Source organism: Cyprinodon tularosa, unplaced genomic scaffold (genome assembly GCF_016077235.1).
Source record: "Cyprinodon tularosa strain WSP-4 unplaced genomic scaffold, ASM1607723v1 ctg51, whole genome shotgun sequence".
In the NCBI taxonomy this organism is placed as follows: domain Eukaryota; kingdom Metazoa; phylum Chordata; class Actinopteri; order Cyprinodontiformes; family Cyprinodontidae; genus Cyprinodon; species Cyprinodon tularosa.
In genome coordinates, this window is record NW_024039241.1 from 3,349,661 (window position 1) to 3,371,473 (window position 21,813).

The 21,813-nt window shown below is 42.4% G+C and overlaps 1 protein-coding gene across 1 annotated transcript in view; it reads right to left on the reverse strand.

The window, feature by feature from the left end:
- Positions 1 to 552: 552 nt before the first annotated feature.
- Positions 553 to 21,813, reverse strand: part of tada2a (transcriptional adaptor 2A) — a 31,689-nt gene continuing 10,428 nt past the window's right edge. Inside the window, exons 10-15 of the mRNA XM_038303441.1 lie at positions 12,942 to 13,052; positions 11,191 to 11,262; positions 5,323 to 5,455; positions 3,258 to 3,301; positions 1,642 to 1,721; positions 553 to 961 (exon numbers count right to left, since the gene is read on the reverse strand). Coding sequence (XP_038159369.1) covers positions 776 to 961; positions 1,642 to 1,721; positions 3,258 to 3,301; positions 5,323 to 5,455; positions 11,191 to 11,262; positions 12,942 to 13,052 — 626 coding nt within the window. The 3' untranslated portion in view covers positions 553 to 775. The remainder of the gene's footprint in view (positions 962 to 1,641; positions 1,722 to 3,257; positions 3,302 to 5,322; positions 5,456 to 11,190; positions 11,263 to 12,941; positions 13,053 to 21,813) is intronic.

The window sequence follows — 21,813 nt, forward strand, 5'->3', positions numbered from 1 at the left end:
ACGTGTTAAATATAGAGTCAGATACCGTTAGCAAAATTGCTTTCAGGTTTGATAAATCACTTTGCGAGTGCTAAATTAATATATTTACATGTTCTCCTCCCACAAGACGCACTTTTGCGTGTAAACGCCCTATATTGAATATTCATTGCAGAAAAAGTACTAAATGGATAAGAGGCGCTATTTAGCACGTTTTAAAGACCAAATCCTTTTAGCACGCTGTTGATAGATCAGTTTGTACATTTTTTAGCGTGCGCAGTGAAATAGCTCACGTTTTAATACACGCAAACCTTTGATAAATCCGGCCCTAAAAGTAGATCACATAAAGATGTATTGGAGGCGTGCTATGAATAATCTTCAAAAAAAACAAAGAAATGTTATTTTAAAATTATTAAATATATGATTTCTCTTCTTTATTAAAAAATATTGAACGCAAGTTTCTTTTAAATAATGACAACTTTGCTGTAATCAGGCTCTTAAGTATTTCATAAAAATCTAGAAAGATTTACTAAACAAAAACCAAAAAACCTAACTGGATTTAAAAAAATCAACATAATGGTACACCAAATTATATTTATTAATGTTTTGACAGGGTAAATAAATAATCAATTTAAACAGGAGTAAATCAGACAAAGAATAACACTAACACGTCATTTTAATACATGTAAAAACTGACACCCACAACATTATACTTGGAAAATCTTTTAAAAATACTGTCTATTATTGTGAGGTTACAGTAAAATGAACGTCTGACCACAGCCCAGCCTCTTCTCAGGTCCTAAGCCTTTGTGATGTATCCTTCTTTGATGAGGAAGTCATAGATTTTCCTTGTCTTGTTGACGTCGATCTTGATCAGAGCTCGGGCTTGGGCCAGCCGCAGCCCGCCCTGCCGCCGGCACTCGTTGAGTAAAGCCTGCTTGTACTCCAGGTAGGCTCCCGGCACGAGTCGCACCACCTGACACAACTACACAAGAAAGAGGGGATTTAAGACGTGTCCTCTTCAGGCCTAATCAGCAGACAATAGGAGCTTGTATTTTCTAGATTTACTTGGTTACATTTTACTGTTTTTCACAGTAAAAGAATCCAGCTGCAATTAATATTGACCCAGGAACAAAACAAAGAGCCAACAGCATGCTGAGTCTAAACATGGCAAATAATTAATAAATAATAATATAATCCTGTGAGACAATGGATGTTAACCTTTAATTTCCCTTATTAAATGCCCTTTAATTGTTCTGCAGATGAAATTGAGGTTTATATGCTATTTAAACGAAGCAGTAGTGATACATTTATGAAACAGTCGGGCTAAAATAAATCTTTTAAACTTTAATTAAATTTATCCTAAAACTATTTAAACATTTTCTATCTAAGGAAACTGCATTAAGTCACTGACTGCTGACTCTGCCTTAAGCTTGACACATCAACATTGACATATTACGTCATTTTGGGCTTCCACACCCCTCCGTGTGAAAAGTCTGCACAGAACACCTAGGAAAATTTGTAACTACACAGAGCTTTAAAAGAAGGAAATCACAGCAGAGCATTTAAAGTGGGATCACAAAAAAAAAATACTAGGGATCTACAACAGAAGGCCTCAGCATCTACAGCAGCCTGAATGTCTGTGCAGGAGCTTCACAGCTGTACCTCCTTCTCACGCTCGTTGAGCTTCTCTGTCCCTGGAAGTCCAGTCAGGTTGAGGGGAGGGGCGCTCCGTCTGCCTGTTGCTGTGCAGCAGAAATGAAATAACATTTAACAGACAATAAAAAACCACTTTGAGCAACAGACAACAGACTGTTAACTGTTATGGGAGCAAAACATTACAGAATGTCTAATGGTTATAGTGTACTACGCTGATAAATAGTCCTCTTAGTCTTTAGACCTAAATCCTACAGAAACCAATGGTGAGCAAACAAGTAAAGAGCAAGAGAGAATAACTAACTGGATGGTCTAAAGAGACTTCACTCAATTATTATTCAATAAGAAATGAGAAGACAAGGATGACTGGTGCACTACTGATTTACTTAGAAATGATTATTTCCTACCTATAGTCTAGTGCAGTATAGTGCTCTGTAATATGGTACAGTGTAGTATATTTTTTGTATAGACTAGTGTAGTATAGTACAGTGTAATGCAGTATAGTTCAGTGTAGTAGTAGTTTTTTTCTTTTCAGCTTTTATTGTCATTAAACTGTCACAAGTACAGAGCAACAAAATTTACTCTCTGCATTTAACCCATCCCCTTGGGGAGCAGTGGATGGCCATTGTGCGGCGCCCGAGAAGCAGTGTGAGGTTAAGGGTCTTTGCTCATGGACCCAGAGTGGCAGTCTGTGGGAGTGGGGGATGGAACTCAGAACCTCAGGATTCCAAGCTCTATGCCCTAAACACAAGGCCACCACTCCCCCTTTATTGTAGTATAAAGTAGTATGATGTAATATAGTGTAGTGTAGTACAGTATAGTCAAGTGTAGTTTGGTATAGTGTAGTATAGTATAAAGTAAAAAAAAGTAGTATGGTGCAATATAGTTAAGTATAGTGTAGTGTAGTACAGTATATTGTAGTATAGTTTAGTATTGTGCAGTGTAATATAAAGTAGTATGGTGTAATATAGTATAGTTTAGTATAGTGTATTACAGTATAGTGTTAAGTAGAGTATAGTATATTGCAGCATAGTCTAGTGCAGTGTAGTATAAAGTTGTATTGCAAAATAGTGTAGTTTAGTATAGTGTATTACAGTATAGTGTTAAGTAGAGTATAGTATATTGCAGCATAGTCTAGTGCAGTGTAGTATAAAGTTGTATTGCAAAATAGTGTAGTTTAGTATAGTGTATTACAGTATAGTGTAGTATAGTAGTGGATAGTGTAGTGTAGCATAGTAAACTGTAGTATAGTTTAGTATTGTGTAATATAGTGTAGTTTAATATAGAATAATATAGTGAAGTATATATTATTATAGTATACTGGATGAAAAACTTGGCAAAACTTTCCCCAAAATTAAAAAAAAAAAAAAAGGAAAAGTTTGAACACAGAAGCATTTTGCAAACTCCTGATCCAATATGGGTGTAGGAATGTCCAATTTGAGAAATGCTACTGAAGGGAAATTAAACTATTTTTAAAGACTTAAAGAGTAGTATAAATATGTATGAAGAAGTGTATATTTATACGTATTAAAGGAGAGATCCTTTACTCTGAATGAGCCTTGGGGCCATGCTAAGAAAACACAGAGGATGGAGCACAGAGGAATACACACAGAAAAACTAGTTACCTGAAACTGTGATTGTTGTGACAGCTGGAGTGACGCCAGCATCTCTGTATAAAAAAAAAAAAAAAAAGAGAGACGAGTATTATTATCTCTGCTGCTGTGCTGTGCAGACACACATCCCACCTACAGGTGCTGGTCATAAAATTAGAATATCATGAAAAAGTAGATTGATTTCAGTAATTCCATTTAAAAAGTGAAACTTGTATATTATATTCATACATTACATACAAACTCATATATTTCAGATGTTTATTTTGTTTAATTTTGATGATTACAAATGACAACAAATGAAAATCTCAAATTCATCATATCAGAAAATTAGAATATTACTGAAGACCAATAAAAACAAAGGATTTATAGAAATGTTGGCCAACTGAAAAGTATGAACATGAAAAGTATGAGCATGTACAGCACTCAGTATTTAGTTGGGCCTCCTTTGGCCTGTATTACTGCAGCAATGCGGCGTGGCATGGAGTCGATCAGTCTGTGGCACTGCTCAGGTGTTATGATAGCCCAGGTTGCTCTAATAGTGGCTTTTAGCTCTTCTGAATTGTTGGGTCTGGTGTATTGCATCTTCTTCTTCACAATACCCCATAGATTTTCTATGGGGTTAAGGTCAGGAGAGTTTGCTGGCCAATTAAGAACAGGGATACCATGGTCCTTCAACCAGGTACTGGTAGCTTTGGCACTGTGTGCAGGTGCCAAGTCCTGTTGGAAAATGAAATCTGCATCTCCAAAAAGTTGGTCAGCTGCAGGAAGCATGAAGTGCTCTAAAACCTCCTGGTATGTGGCTGCGTTGACCCTGAACCTCAGAAAACACAATGGACCAACACCAGCAGATGACATGGCACCCCAAACCATCACTGACTGTGGAAACTTTACACTGGACATCAAGCAACGTGGATGAAGTGCCTCTCTTCTTTTCCTCCAGACTCTGGGACCTTGATTTCCAAAGGAAATGCAAAATTTACTTTCATCAGAGAACATGACTTTGGACCACTCACCAGCAGTCCAGTCCTGTTTCTCTTTAGCCCAGGCAAGACGCTTCTGACGCTGTCTGTGGTTCAAGAGTGGCTTGACACAAGGAATGCGACAGCAGAAACCCATGTCTTTCATACGTCTGTGTGTGGTGGTTCTTGAAGCACTCACTCCAGCTGCAGTCCACTCTTTGTGAATCTCCCCCACATTTTTGACTGGGTTTTGTTTCACAATCCTCTCCAGGGTGCGGTTATCTCTCTTGCTTGTACACTTTTTTCGACCACATCTTTTCCTTCCCTTCGCCTCTCTATTAATGTGCTTGGACACTGAGCTCTGTGAACAGCCAGCCTCTTTAGCGATGACCTTTTGTGTCTTGCCCTCCTTGTGCAAGGTGTCGATGGTCGTCTTTTGGACAACTGTCAAGTCAGCAGTCTTCCCCATGATTGTGTAGCCTATAGAACTAGACTGAAAGACCATTTAAAGGCTTTTGCAGGTGGTTTGAGTTAATTAGCTGATTAGAGTGTGGCACCAGGGGCCATCAATTTTGAACCTTTTCACAATATTCTAATTTTCTGATATGATGAATTTGAGATTTTCATTTGTTGTCATTTGTAATCATCAAAATTAAACAAAATAAACATCTGAAATATATGAGTTTGTATGTAATGTATGAATATAATATACAAGTTTCACTTTTTAAATGGAATTACTGAAATCAATCTACTTTTTCATGATATTCTAATTTTATGACCAGCACCTGTATAGGCAGCATCTCTGGGTTTTCTTCACTACTCCCAGCTTCACTACTCTCACTCCAGAATGTCATCCAAAAAGATGAATCACTCTGTTCAAGAGATTTTATTTTTAGGTGGAACTTGGATCACAGCCAGAGAAAATGACGACGATAAAAACAACACTAACAGCTCGTGTCAAAGAGGCAGCGAAGACTGATGCAGGAATAGGATGCACTGCATAACAAATGCCTGCTTGATTCATCTCAGCATGACACGGGTCAGCATCTCCTTGGAGCGCTGTTCCAGCGGTCTGTCTATTACACGCTGATCAACAGGCAGACTGATGGGATCCTCACATTGCTGCCTGCTTGCTGAGCCACTGCTGACATGCTCTGCCATCCTGAATGTACTGCAGAACATCATTCAACATGGTCCTCTTCCTCCGCTCATCCTCACGCATCCTCTTCACCCTCTCGTACACCTTCGCACCTGATGCAGTGACAAAGACATGACATGTATGAGAAAGGCTTTTTAGTACAGCAAACTATTTTTATTTCAAGAGGAAAAGAAATTTGTGAAAAATTCATACCTTGTTACAAGAACGATTAAAAGATAAGACTAAATTTAAGGTTTCATACCTTATTCCTCTGCTGACAGATTTCTGACTTTTGGACTACTTATAATTAAGTTGTCTCTTAAAGTTTATAATAGCTTTTAATAGAAAACAACAGGCTGATATCACTTCAATAAAAAGACATATGTGGTAAATACACAAGTCCTCGAGGGCCTGAATCAAAAGATCGATCAAACAGCTGAGTTACTTCTTCAGCATGGAGTCCAGTTCTACTGAAACCTGTTAATGACATCATTACTTGATTCAGGGAAACTGAGACAAAGAAGAAAGTGGACTTCACATCACTCAAGGAACTAAACCAGCTGTTAAAAAGACACTTTGCTGGCCTTTCAAGTACTTTCAAAAAACACATTTACTTGAAAAAATTTTAAATCTAGATAAGTCATTTTTTCTTAAAATAAGTGCATTTGTTCTTGGATTGAGGAGGTACATTTTGCCAATGGAACAAGACAATTTACACTTAAAATAAGGAAATCACAATTGCATTGTCTTAGTTCAAGTGCATATTGTCTAATTATCTTATTTTAAGGCTAAAAATACTCATTCCATTGGCAAACTATCTCATTTACGTACTCAAATTAAGGGCAAATGTACTTAATCTAAGAAAGTTTTACTTGTGTCTAGATGGTTTTTTTCCAGTGTTCTTCGTCAAAATAAATCAGTTCATAGAGTAGATTCCACATGTAGGGAACTAAAGCAGGGCTAAAGGCCTGAACACATTGGTTGCGTACCATTGTTTAATCTCCGATCCGATATTTTTCGATGTGACACAGACTGAGTATAGAGGCTCCAACTGTGCACGGTGGGGAGATCTCTGTCTCTGTGCCACACAAATTAAAACAATTTCCCACATTTAATTTGGACAGATTATGAAATGGTATAAAGAAAAAACAACCGACACAGCTATAAAGCAAAGACCCACTTAAAGAGTCAGTGCAGCATCTCAAACCAGAACAGATAGAGAATTTGTTAGGCTTATATTAAAAACATAATGGGATCTATGTTTAAAGAAAAGGAAAATGCAGCAATAAAGGCCTTAGGACGGTTTGTGATGGAGCGCCACTAAGCGTCCATCCCAGACTCTAAGTATCCGTGCTTCCTCTGGCCCAGGGGAACGCGGTGCCAGGAGCGCGCGCACGGGGAGAAAGCTCTCCCACGTGAGTGCGCTGCCCGGCAAACAGCTGCTTGCAGGCCGCACCTGTTTCCCGCGGTCCTGCACAGTCCCAACGAACATTCCCTGAACCGTCTGAACCGGTCATCGCGCGCGTCTGAGGGTGCACACTCGGCGCCGAGCTTCCACAAACACTCACCTCATCTCTGCTTCAGTCCTGCCGTTCCTGGTCAAGGGGCCAAACCGGAGCACTTCCGCGTCACGCTGGAAATAGCGCAGAGTGGTGCGCTTTGCCAGTCACGTGACAAAGGACTCAACCATTTTGGGTGTTTTGTTTTGTATTTTTATATTGTTTATGTTCCTGACGTTTTGAACAATGTATGGAGTCATTTTTGTTCATTTTTTAGTTTCTATGCAGGAAACTGGGTTTTGAGTTTTGTTATTTGGTTATTTTGTTTTATCCTTAAAAACCCCTTAATTTGTATTTTGGTTTACCCGGGGGAGGGGCTAAAGGGGTATTTAAAGGGGAGCTGAGCTCATTTGAGGTGTGCTGGATCTGATTGTAGTGTTGTCTGGATCTGAGTAAGTTGTCCTGTGAATAGTCCTGTAAATACTTGTTTTTTTTTCCCCTCGCTTCACTTTAAATATCGTCACTGTTTCACTATTTCCACCTGGGTAGCAATAAATGAAAAAAGCACAAACGATATTTTTTCGGCTGGGCCATCATTTTTTGTATTTTTGAAACGAACCCGTGACATTTGGTGTCAGGTGTGGGATGAGATCGTGACGGACCAGGGGACCAACTTCACTTCCCGACTCATGCAGCTCTTCCACCGCCAGCTAGGGATCTCGGCGATCAAGACCACTCCGTATCACCCGCAGACGGACGGCTTGGTCGAGCGGTTTAACCAGACCCTGAAGAAGATGCTGCAGAAGTTCGTGGACGACACTGGACGTGACTGGGACCAGTGGCTGCCCTTTGTGCTGTTCGCCTACCGAGAGGTGCCGCAGGCATCCACCGGATTCTCCCCGTTTGAGCTGCTGTATGGCTGGGACATCCAGGGCCCATTGGACCTGCTGCTGAAGGTCTGGGAGGCTCCCACCACGGCTACTAGTGATCGGAGTGTGGTCCAGTTCGTGCTAGAGATGAGAGAGCGCCTGGCCAAGTATCGGGAGGAGGCTGAGGTCAACCTGCGAGAGGCCCAGCAGACACAGAAGGCCTGGTACGACAGACAGGCCAGACATCGAGAGCTCCAACCTGGCCAGAGGGTCCTGCTCTTGCTGCCATCCTCCACCAGCAAGCTGTTGGCCAAGTGGCAGGGTCCGTACACTGTCCTGAGGAAGATGGGCCCTGTTACTTACGAAATACACCACCCTGACAAGAAGAAAGCCAAACAGACTTACCACGTCAACCTACTGAAAGAGTGGAGAGAGGCCGTCCCAGTCTCTGCTCCTGTGTTGTCTCTTCTCGTGGCTGAGGTTGACAGTGAGGGTGACGAGGAGCTGCCTCTTGTTGACCTCCACCAGCCGCCTCCACCCACTCTCGACCATCTCTCTATCACCCAGTCCAGCCAGCTCAACGAGGTCTTCCGGAGGGTCTCCAAGCTGTTTGCTGCCAACCCGGGGAGGACTGTCTTGATCGAGCACGTCATCCGCCTGAAGGACAAGGGGCCCATTCGCCAGCGGTCCTACCGGGTCCCTCAGCATCTGGTGGCGCAGCTTCTGAAGGAGGTGGAGGAGATGCAGCGACTGGGGGTGATCGAGCCGTCAACGTCCGAGTGGTGCAGCCCAGTGGTCATTGTGGTGAAGAAGGATGGGTCGCTCCGCATCTGCATCGACTTCCGGAAGCTCAACGCCCTGTCGGAGTTCGACGCCTACCCGATGCCCCGGATCGACGACCTACTGGAGAAGATCGGCCGGGCCCGGTTCATCACCACCCTCGATCTCTGCAAGGGCTACTGGCAGGTGCCTCTGGAGCCGTCCAGTCGTCCCTACACGGCGTTCCAGACCCCTGCAGGATTGTTCCAGTTTACGGTGATGCCGTTTGGTCTCCATGGGGCCCCCGCAACCTTTCAGAGGCTAATGGACCGTGTTTTACAGGGTTGTGGTGACTGCAGTGCTGCTTACCTGGACGATGTAGTAATCTTCAGCGACACTTGGGAGCAGCACTTGCAGCATCTGGAGAGGGTCCTTGGCAAGATCGAGCAGGCGGGACTGACGCTGAATCCTGCCAAGTGTCGGTGGGCCAAGGAGGAGGCGCAATACCTTGGCTATCGGCTGGGTCGAGGTGAGGTCCGTCCGCAGGTCGACAAGGTGGAGGCGATCCGCAGCTGCCCAAGGCCTCGCACGAAGAAGGAGGTGAGGTCCTTCTTGGGCTTGGCCGGCTGGTATCGGAGGTTCGTGCCACAGTTTGCCACCATCGCCGCTCCTTTGACCGCACTGACGGAAAAGGCTCAGCGGAACCCTGTCGTCTGGAGTGAGGACTGTGAGACCGCCTTCCAGACCCTCAAGACCTGTCTCTGCTCGTCGCCGGTGCTGCGGAGTCCGGACTTCAATCAGCGGTTCTTGGTCCAGACCGACGCCTCCGCAGTGGGTCTCGGGGCTGTTCTGGCACAGGGAGACCCAGGAGAAGAACGCCCTGTGCTGTACCTAAGCCGCAAGCTGCTACCCCGAGAGACCAAGTACTCAACTGTAGAGAAGGAGGGCCTGGCCATCAAGTGGGCTCTGGAGAGTCTGAGATATTACCTTCTGGGGAGAGAGTTCGACCTGGAGACCGACCATCGTGCCCTGATATGGATGAACTCTATGAAGGATCACAACAGTCGACTCACCCGCTGGTATCTCGCTCTCCAACCCTTCCGATGCCAAATCCGCCATCGGGCGGGGAAAACTAATATTGTGGCAGATTATCTCTCCAGGTTGCCGCACGTCGTCAACCTTGGGGAGGAGGCGGATAATGTGATGGAGCGCCACTAAGCGTCCATCCCAGACTCTAAGTATCCGTGCTTCCTCTGGCCCAGGGGAACGCGGTGCCAGGAGCGCGCGCACGGGGAGAAAGCTCTCCCACGTGAGTGCGCTGCCCGGCAAACAGCTGCTTGCAGGCCGCACCTGTTTCCCGCGGTCCTGCACAGTCCCAACGAACATTCCCTGAACCGTCTGAACCGGTCATCGCGCGCGTCTGAGGGTGCACACTCGGCGCCGAGCTTCCACAAACACTCACCTCATCTCTGCTTCAGTCCTGCCGTTCCTGGTCAAGGGGCCAAACCGGAGCACTTCCGCGTCACGCTGGAAATAGCGCAGAGTGGTGCGCTTTGCCAGTCACGTGACAAAGGACTCAACCATTTTGGGTGTTTTGTTTTGTATTTTTATATTGTTTATGTTCCTGACGTTTTGAACAATGTATGGAGTCATTTTTGTTCATTTTTTAGTTTCTATGCAGGAAACTGGGTTTTGAGTTTTGTTATTTGGTTATTTTGTTTTATCCTTAAAAACCCCTTAATTTGTATTTTGGTTTACCCGGGGGAGGGGCTAAAGGGGTATTTAAAGGGGAGCTGAGCTCATTTGAGGTGTGCTGGATCTGATTGTAGTGTTGGCTGGATCTGAGTAAGTTGTCCTGTGAATAGTCCTGTAAATACTTGTTTTTTTTTCCCCTCGCTTCACTTTAAATATCGTCACTGTTTCACTATTTCCACCTGGGTAGCAATAAATGAAAAAAGCACAAACGATATTTTTTCGGCTGGGCCATCATTTTTTGTATTTTTGAAACGAACCCGTGACACGGTTTATATGCTGGCTGAGGCAGTGAGAGGAATATTGTTAAAGAGAGATCTGTGAAGTTTGTCAGAGTTTTTGTTTGTCTTTTTTTTTTTCCATAGAGTGGAGAATGACCAGCTTTGCTCACCTGCTCTGTCTGCCCATCGTTGCATTTTTGTAATTTCCCCCAAAGCGGATGTGTTTTACTTTGTAACTTTCGCAACTCTGCTCCAGACAGATCCATGAAATTGCTGCTGAATTGGTGCATAGTCCGACTAAAATAGACCTGGGGTCTAAGTCCCCTTGCAGAAAATCGTGAGGTGTGTGATCATCCCCATTGATTTTCGATGAACGCTAAACGCCACGACCTCGTCCGAGATGCTGTCGAATCGGTCGCAAAATCCAATTTGGTGTGTGTTGCCCTTAAAGTGATTAGACTGTCCTTCAAAATAAATCCATTTTTAAAAGTGTTGTCATTACAAATGTACCTTTACAGACTACAGCTAATTTCTAGAGAAGTAAACCAGACTTAAAAAATACACCATGATGTATAACAGTAGAGGAGGGCAATAACAGGCTGTTGCTCCAAAGCTGAACCTTAAAATTTCCAATCATCCCTCTATCACTGTAAAACAACCTTGACACATATATAAAAAATATCTCTGATGTACATATAAAAGTTTTATTTTTTATTTTTAAACGTGAAAGTGTTGAACATCAACTCACTGCAGAAGGATTTGATTCCTGCTTTCCTGTATTCCTGCAGCCTGCGGATCTCTCTCCTCAGCTCAAACTCAACTGGGAAATGAAGGAGTTAAAGGTTGTTAAATGCATATCTGCAGACTGTTCCATGGACAAAACAACTGAATTAAGTCTCCATGCTGCAAAATGTAAGCATATTCAGAGGCATTTTACAGGAGCAATCAAAGTTGGTTTGTTCAGTTAGATGAGTCTGATGTTTATACATGTTGTACAAAAAGACATATCTGTTTGTTTTCCTTACTGTCCATCATTACATAAGATTAAATTCTTCTAGTTTGAGGTAAATTAAGGAAAAACATCATCTCTATTTTTTCATGACATCTTTTAAAGTCATATGTCTCTGGATATTTCATTATTTTTTGGTTTATTAGTCTTTAAACCGTGTGGGTTTGTGAAAATCCTTGTGATATTCATCCAACTTGCTCTCAGCTCTGCCCTCCAACTTTCAACAGGTTAGCATCTTTGTTCTCTTTAAGTCACCTGGCCTACATTGGCTGTCTGATCAGGGTTATCATCCATATCCTTCCCTGATGTCTAAGCTTGTTGCTTCAGTGTCTCCATAATGTGTGAATTCTTCATCCTTTCCACCAAACTGTGATGCACTTCAGTCACTACTTTTATTTAAAAACTCATTATAGCCAGATGCTTTAATTTTCATCGTACGAGAGCTCTCTCTCTCTCTCTCCCTCTCTCTCTATATATATATATATATATATATATATATATATATATACACACATATATATAAACTGTTATCTGGCTTCCTCCTTGTAGGCATTGGGATCGTTCAATACTGAGAGCACTGCCTTAACTAGCTTCACCCAGCATTTATAGATCGTATATTCTTTTGGTTCTCCAGTTGAAGTTGTCATTTTCCACCAAAGCAAATTGATCTTTGAAGCTCAGAACCCGTCTTAATCCAAAACGGTCAAAGGAAGGACTCAAAGCATCAGATGAAAGAGATCAGATCAAGACGGGGTGTCTGGTGTCCCTCAATGGCAGTAAGAAATCTGCATCTCCCAACATAAAATAGAACATTTTCAGTCTGGGAATCTTTAGAACAAGAGGCAATCAGCCCTCCAGTGTCTGTTCATAAAACTCAGACAGTATCACACATGCAGCACCTGCTGAGGATAGAGACACCCACACACTCTGTGAACAGCAGAGACAGAGAGATAGGGACGTTACAGAGCTAAAACTGTTTGTGAAAGGCAGCAGGCATGGCAGGTCATGCCACACTAGACACCAATACTGCTGTGTAACATGTCACGCCTTTGATTGCTGAATGCAGACATGCCCGCAGGACGCAGGCATGTGTTTCAGCACAGTGACATAATCTCTGGTTGGTTCACCCTGCACAAATAAGGGCTCAAAGATGTTGAATGCATATAGCACAATATCTAGGGCAACAAGTTTATAAATGTGAGTCTTTTGTAGAGCCAGATTTAGTTGTTATCTTGTAAGAAAAACTTCAAAAACCCACCAGAAACTAAAAAAAAACCTATTCAGAGTCTAGTAAGGATGAAAGAAAGATTCTGGCTCCTGAGAAGTGAAATATAAACACAGCTTCTAAAAACAGAAAGCAGTAATGTCACTTACATCCTGTTAGAACAAAACCTACAAGCAAGCTTTACACAATCTGGCTAGATCTTTGTAGAATAAACTCTGTGCATGTTTGCGTGTGTACATGCTAGATGCTCTGAGCCAATACTAACGTGCGTGGCTTTCGATGAATTTGTCATGTTCGGTGGGTCCAACCACTCTGGCAAATCTTCTCATAACATCATAAAGCTCCTGCACCTCCTTCGGGTAACATCGCTCCAGCACTAAAAACAGAGAGAGGAAAGGAGTGAGTGGGCAGCAGGTACAGACGGATATAACTGAGAGACATGAAAGTCGGTCAACCTACGCACTTATCGGCTGATACCCACACAGGAAAATAAAACCCAAAGCCAATATCGGCCAAAAATATCGACTGGCTGATTTTTATCTCTACTGTCATCAAATACGCTTCAGGTCATAAAAATTAAGTCCAATCATCATTGGCACTAAATATATAACTAAATCAACTAAATATAAGAGCTAGAGATTAGGCTCATGGCAAGGTAACCTTACATTATAACCACTAAGAGTTGGTTCAAAATACCAGTGGAAATATGCAAAAAAATAAATCAACAACAAAAGAAAAAAAACCCTCCATGCAGCAGCAATTCTAAGAAAGGTTTGAGTGATATTAATCAAATAATATTTTAGCACTTATGATTGAAAAGGGTGAAAACATTTCATTTAAAAAGTTTGAAGGCTTGTATGGATTAATGTAATGCATGCATCCTGGTCTGAGTGCATATTTGAGTTTCTAAGAGAAAGAAAAGGCCCTGCACCTGGCTTGTTTACAAGTGGTTGTTGGTGAGTGAAGTGCACACTGGCACGTTGGCATCAGGCAATGTGATTATGCCTCTGTTGTTATGCAGTAGTATTCCGCTGAAGCACTTTTTGACTGAAACATAATGACACTGGGATCACGGATTGGGAAAATGATCTGTGTATATCTGTGAGATGGAAAGTTGGGTCAGCACTTCAAAAGAAGCGGCCTTTCTCTGGCTACCGTCAGGATATTGTCTGTTTTACTTTGTGTGAGCTAAATCTATTTACAGTCCACGGAAATGCCCAGCGTGAAATAGACCCACCTTTGCCAGGTCAGACTGCAGGTGGCTTTCGTCTGTTTCTTTAACAGAGACAGTGTTATTGTTTTTATTGGGAGAAACAACACGGCTCTCAACATTGGCCGGTCAAGTGCACATCTGATTACTCAAGGGCTTTTTTTGTCTCTTTGTTATCCAAGCTGTTCCCAATGACATCCTCTGCTGTAAGAAACACCATATAAGATAGCAAACACGCCGTTAGATCAGAGCAGGCTGACCAAGACACAGGTTTGATGTTTTCTACTCAATGCTTTATGCTTTAAAAAAAATAATAATAAAAGTGCTGCCACCACTTGATGATATCTTAGGATATCTGGTAAAGACAATATAAGATGTTGGATTCCCCTGATTTGTAGTTGGACATTGCCAATGTTCTTCAGACCGGACCCGACTACCTTTAACGCAACTCACACAGCAGGATTAATTCACCAATAATTGGGCCTCTAAAAAAAAAAGTCGGTAGCAGGAATATGCAAAATACGATAAGGAATATCGCAACTTGCCCCTGCACCATCTGTGGGCCAGTGGCATCACTCTCTCTCCTTCCCTCAAGGCACCACCAGGTCTCTGACTGGAATAGGAGTTGGGTAGCTTCAGCAGGTTGTCAAATGGGAACCCCCCTTCACTGGTGTTTCATTGATTTAAGCCCATGACACCTCGGAGGGGCTCAACGGCAGATCCAGCGTCCTGGACCCACCCCCACTGAATGCCACCCAACCCTGTCTTTAGTTCTTCATTCATTCAGTGCTTCAGTTCTTCCAGCACACCTCGCACTGCATCCAAATACAGCGAGATGCCTCTCCACCCGCTTGGTGGTGTTGGCTACAAGCCGCTTCCTGGCTAGCCCTTTCAATTCCCAGCAGTCCAAGGGCTCTCCAAAGTGACCGTCCAGCAAAGCCTCTGCAGCCCACCTCCACTGGGAGATTCCAGGTCTTCCACTCATTTTGCTGGCTCTCTAGGATGAGGGCTTGGTATTTATTGAGCTTACACTCATAGGCCACTCCTATCCTCTCTTCCTAGGGGATAGTCAGCTCGATGAGTACCACCTTTTTTGTACTTTTAGACCCCAGAACAATGTCTGGTCTCAGGCTAGTGTGGGCTATCTCCTCAGGGTATTTGAACTGCTTCTTCAGCTCTGCCCGCATCTCCCAGTCATTTGCCATGGCCAGGACCCCCTTGCCCCTCCCTCCAGCTATTCACGTTCTCCAGCCCTGGTAAAATGTATGAAACGAGGTCCTTTGACAGGAATCAACACACCTTGCCATGTTAATCCCCCACCCCCGTTAGCGAGGGCTATGAATAATTTTGGAAAGATGTTCCAACAGAAGGATAATAAAAAACCGAAACATTTTAAATTTTTTATTAAATGATCTAAGAGAATACTTTAAAACAAATCAACAAGACATTAAAATTACTATAAAGTTATGGTAGAAAACAAGTATATAAAAACTACATGATATAAAAAGTTTTCGGCAGATAATATATTATGCCCTCCAAGTTATACTGCATGTGGCACCGCTCCACTTCGCACAGCTGGGAAACTCAGCAGCAATTACAATCAATGAGATCAGTTACATGGTTTTTGCACAGCAGGGGCGAGTGGACCGCACACGGAAAAACTTGATTAGATTCCGTTTTTCTTGGACGCCGCAGCAAGACCGCAGCAAATAAACAGAAATTACCTCAGATTAACAGGAAATGGAACAATCGCAGCATCTGGACTGTGTAAATATTACTAGACAGCTATATTTGGTAAACAATAAAAAAAGAATATTCTACATTAGGACATTTACACATACACATATACAGAGGTTGGACAATGAAACTGAAACACCTGGTTTTAGACCCCAATAATTTATTAGTATGGTGTAGGGCCTCCTTTTGCAGCCAATACAGTGTCAATTCGTCTTGGGAATGACATATAGAAGTCCTGCCCAGTGGTCAGAGGGATTTTTAGCCATTCTTTTAAGCCATTCTTCTCGCAGGATAGTGGCCAGATCTGGTGACTGTGCAGACCATGGGAGATGTTCAACTTCACTTTCATGTTCATCAAACCAATCTTTCACCAGTCTTGCTGTGTGTATTGGTGCCTTGTCATTCTGATACACGGAACCTCCTTCAGGATACAATGTTTGAACCATTGGATGCACATGGTCCTCCAGAATGGTTCGGTAGTCCTTGGCAATGACGCGCCCATCTAGCACAAGTATGGGGCCAAGGGAATGCCATGATATGGCAGCCCAAACCATCACTGATCCACCCCCATGCTTCACTCTGGGCATGCAACAGTCTGGGTGGTACGCTTCTTTGGAGCTTCTCCACAACATAACTCTCCCCGATGTGGGGAAAACAGTAAAGGTGGACTAATCAGAGAAAAATACATGTTTCACATTGTCCACAGCCCAAGATTTGCGCACCTTACACCATTGAAATCGACGTTTGGCATTGGCACAATTTACCAAAGGTTTGGCTGTAGCAGGCCAACCTTGTATATTGACCCTGTGGAGCTCCCGACGGACAGTTTTGGTGGAAACAGGAGAGTTGAGGTGCACATTTAATTCTGCCGTGATTTGGACAGCCGTGGTTTTTTTTTGTTTTGGGATACAATCCGGGTTAGCACCCGAACATCCCTTTCAGACAGCTTCCTATTGTGTCCACAATTAATCCTGTTGGATGTGGTTCGTCCTTCTTGGTGGTATGCTGACATTACCCTGGATACCGTGGCTCTTGATACATCATAAAGACTTGCTGTCTTGGCCACAGATGCACCAGCAAGACGTGCACCAACAATTTGTCCTCTTTTGAACTCTGGTATGTCACCCATAATGTTGTGTGCATTGCAATATTTTGAGCAAAACTGTGCTCTTATCCTGCTAATTGGACCTTCACACTGTGCTTTTATTGGTTCAATGTGCAATTAATGAAGATTGGCCAACAGGCTGATTCAATTTAGCCATGAAACCTCCCACACTAAAATGAGAGGTGTTTCATTTTTATTGTCCAACCCCTGTATATACCTACCTGTATATTAGCAACTGCGCACATTAAATCAACTAAAGGAATGCATACATCAATGTAAAACATGACAATTAAACTATTAAATATCTGAAATGACTGTTAAATTTATGGATATTCCAAAACAAAAAGTGAAATTGTCTAAACTGTTGTCAAATTCAGAGGAGTAGTAGTTTTGTTCTGACTCCAGTGATAAACTGGCTTTTATTGTGCAATCTGCACATGCTCCTTGTAGTTCCTATGGGCTTTACATTGAAGTGGAGGCAGTGTAAATAAGGAGAAAAATTGTGGGCTCTTCAGCAAATACTCATTTCGGAGAAGATCTTCCCATGGCCAACTTAAGTTTGTCAAACAGAAACAGCATTTGCAAAGCCTTTGACAAACTTGGTGTATTAATTTTTTAGTTCCTGAATATAAAACGATACCTAAACTTGGGATCACATCTAAAATTGTGAGGAATGCACAATGTTCACAATAAGTCAAGTTATGCAAAATTCACAGTTTTTTTCTCAGCATTTTAATGCTCAAAACAAGGGAAGATAGTAGGTAGACAGAAAAAAATATATATCTTTTTTATCCTCTGCCTGTCATGCAATTTAAATGCAGCTATAAACAGGGTCCGGTGAGGAATATAAAAAAAAAGACACAAATTATTTAGGGATCAAAGGAATGAAAGCCTGATTTCAGCAGACCCGTGGGTAGATCTAACACATCGGTACGGATGCACGCACACGGAAACAGTGATCAGAATAAAACCCTTGCTGTGAGCCACTGTAGCACCTGTTATCACAGCCGCCCTGTGGATACTCTGCTGATATGATCTCCAGAGGCTCCTGCAAGGAGACAATATGTTTCCTGAAACCAAACGAATCTTTACCTCTAATCCAAGGCGACTGATTATCAAAAAGCTATTAACACAACTCTGTATAGTACAATATATGATATACAGGGATATGATTTTTAACTGTCAACACTATTTATGAATTTTCCTTTCTGAAGACTTGACTTGGGGTGAAGAGATATAACAGATCTGCAATGCAGGAAGTTTTAAAGCTGATTATCCCCTGAATTAAAGCCAAAGAACAGCTCCAGTAACTGCTCAGTAACTGTGGATTCAAATATCTCCCCTTTTACTAATTTATTTGGTTTGAAAGTAGAAGACTGCATCACAGCGCTTTGATTTCCAAGCTGGACTGTTTTTAATCTGCTAAAGGGAATGAAAAGGCCAAGCGAACCAGGCAGGTGGGAGTTACCTGCTGCACTAAAACTGATTACAACTCTCCCTGTAAAACAGCAGCTGGTCCTAAAGCCACACTGAATGAGGAAACTAACAATGTTTCCCCTAACTGGTTAAAGTCAGTTTTCCAATTACTCTGGGAGCAATGAATAACTGATTCAAAGGAGAAAATCATCTTCCTGATCCGTCGAGCATAAGCCAGTTACTGACACATTAGTTTGAGCAACATGAGTCACAGCAGTAAAAAAGACTGAAAGGTCTCACTGGTTTTTCCTACAAGGCCAGGACAATTTTCTGTTAAACCGCTACATTGTGCGGACCAACCATCCTTATGAGGACCTCCATCAGCTTCCATTGGGAGAGATTATTGTTTTAGGCTTAGGTGTTAGGATTAGGACTAAGGTCTGAATAGGTTTGGTTAGTGTTAGATATGTACCTGTAATGATTAGGTGCAGGGTAAGGGTCCAAGTTAGGCTGTATAACTCACCCACAAATGAATAGAGGTCAACAGAAAGTCCCCACCGGAATAGTGAAACCTAGCTTTTTTTTCTTCTTCTGCAGACCAGTATAAAATCCTAGTGGTTTAGATGAATATGTTAGAATGGCCTAATTAAAGTAAAGACCTAAATCTTTGCAGATAATCTGTGACAGATTTGATAACTTTGAATTAAGGGCAGCATAAATATGTGATACTTTTTGAAGATTACAGCAGATAAAATTAAAATCCATGGTGCTGTTTTTCCTCAACTTTACAAATATACATACAATATTATGGTCCAGCTCATAAAAACATCTTATTTATAACTCCATACACAGAGGTTTGAGGTTATAACAAGAAAAACACAGCTGAAAGGAGGATATGTAATTCTTTAAGACGGAGGTCTTCAACAGTGGGTCTGCGACACCTAGGGGGTCCCAGGAGGTACTGCATGGGGATCGCGAAAGTTTTGGTTGATAGGACTTTTTTTTATCCCCCCTGCAAATTTTTCCACTAACTGAAATATCTTTAAATCCACATAAACATGAATTCAACACACTGTATTAAACAGATAAATGGAAGCAGAAGATTGCTTTCAGTCATCAATGCAAACATTCAGCAACACACAGGAGCTCTTTCAATCTGGGCACCGTTTCATTCACAACACCCGTCCCATCAACCAGGAATCAGAATAGGAAATACTTTAATAATCCCAGGGAGAAATTCCTTTGGTAACATTACTCCATCTGTAATAGAGTGACTATAGGACCAGTTTGATATAACACAATTTCATACTATCGGTATATATATAATTAGGGGGTCCCCGCTCCATCAGTTTGGGGCTGGAAAACTTTGAAGACCTTTGCTCTAAGAAATCCAAAAAATTCAAGATTTAGACGTTCTTCAACAATCTAACCAAACTTAGAAAACACGAGTTGTGAATTAAGTTTGCCTCACAGACTTTTTTCTTTCCTATTCTGAGTCAGATTACATCCTTGCTGCATGAAAACAAACATCTCTGTCCACGTGATTTGTAAGAGCAGCGCTCTGATGGTTTGTGTTCATACATTTGACTCCCCGAACATGGATACACACTCTGAGACCTGTTGTGTTTGCCTGAAAGCTTCGGCTGCGTTGCTGAGTAACAGACGAGTGTCGAAGCCAAAGAGGAGAGGCTCTTTGTGAGTTCAGACTGCGACGTGTGAGCACTAATTAACAGCTGCTGTCTCCAGCTGAGCGTATATGAAGTCATGCTTCTAACAAAACACTGGACACAAACACTGAACCACAACTCAGAGGAAATTAAACCTCAGTGCAGATTTAAACCAGGATCCAAATTCTAACTGCAAACAGCAGAAAAGAACCTGATCCCCTTGTGGTTCTGATTCTAGAAGTACTGAGACATGATACCTTGAGCCTGCAGGGTTATGAGTTCTACTTCATTTATTGGATGTGACAAACCCACGAATACACACATTATATCAAGGAACTTTCTATCAAATTCCATTTATTTTTATGGCCTAATCCAAACCCTATGCATTACCAACACATACCTAAACCCTAAACCTAACCTGAACTCAATTCACACCTTAGTCCTAAGCCTAACCTCCACCCAAGCAGAGAATGTTTTCTCATGAGCAAGTACATTTAAGTTTCCTCAATGTAGCATATTCCTGGGAAATGGGCCTAACACTGTCCCCACATGGTAAGAAATACATGGCCACACACACACACTCTGACAGTCTCCATGGCAACCGGTTTGCAGCTCCAGTCTGAGTTGGCTTTTGTCTTGAAAGGCTGCAGAGATAAGGGAGCAAGGCTAACCGGTGGGCTGAAGGGAAACATCAATAAAACATGAGAGGAGAAGTATTCCGACTCCCAGACCACAAACTGTTCCACGGAGCAACACGTGGAGCCCTCACCTCCAGGAAACGTACCAGGCTCTATAATTGGATAAAATCCTTCCATAGCAGAAACTGGCCATAAAAGCAATAACCCCCAGAGATGCAAAGAATTATATCACTGAGCTCAGTGAAATCCAACCTGTAACAGGTGGATCATGGACCCGTGCAGACATCTCTGCAGCAACGCCCTTCAGACGGGGAGTGAGGTTACACCGATAAATACGCCCACTCCCACACTACATAACGCCTCCATCAGCCAGCTTGTTGATAGGATCCCCAGCCTTTTCTGCTTATTTAGAAAAATTACATTCTATGTTCCAGCATCAAAATTGCCTGTAATTATTTTGCTATTTATAGTTGCAGTAAGTGAAGGTCTTACTCATCCATTATGATTAAAAGCAAAACCACAAAATGTTCTTCAGCATATGACAAAAAACAGCAGAACTGGATGCACTTCATTAATCTGGTTTCCAGTTTGTCTCTTTTCTTAAACTTACAATAAGTTAGATAGATAATTTTAAGGTATAGTGGAGGATGTTCTTTTCTGGGTCGATCATCTAAATAAGTGGTCCTCCTAATTGTCAATCATTCTGCGCATTCAGCGCATGCGTACTTTCAGGCGTATATATGTGGTGAGCTACGGTTTCAGCCAGTCATCGAAGCTCACCTGTCTCACCGCGGTTCTTTTAAAATGACCGTGGGTCGTAAGAGTAAAAGTGTCTACGAAGAGTATGAGAAGAAAAGAAAGGCCTCAGAAGAGGCAGATATATCCCAGAATGCTTTGCGCAGAGAGCTCTCCTTGCAAAGCATTATGGGATTTGCTGTCACAGTGGCCTGCTGTCGCCATAGGTTGCCACTACCCGACAGTGGCAACTAATAACAAAGATGGCGCAGGAATCGCGCGTTGGAGGTGGAGTTATATGACCAATGGGGAGTAAAAAGTAGTGATCATCTGCCCGAAAAGTAAGTTAACAGAGTTTACTATAAAGTCCACTATAGTCCCCGCTCTGTATAGTGATTGAGGGATTAAGGGCGGACGTTCAGACACAGTAAGCTTGTATTAGCTTTGAGAACAGCTACTTTTAAATAGAGCCTGCATGAGGACAAATGGGCTCATGCACGCTCTTGTTCGCGTTTAAAAGGCGTTCCCTTTTTGGAGCGGGTACAGGGTTGTGCATGTGCTTTTTTTTTTTTGAGAAGGAGCGGGTGGGTCTTTTAAAAAATTTGTGTAGAAAACCTCCACTATAACTT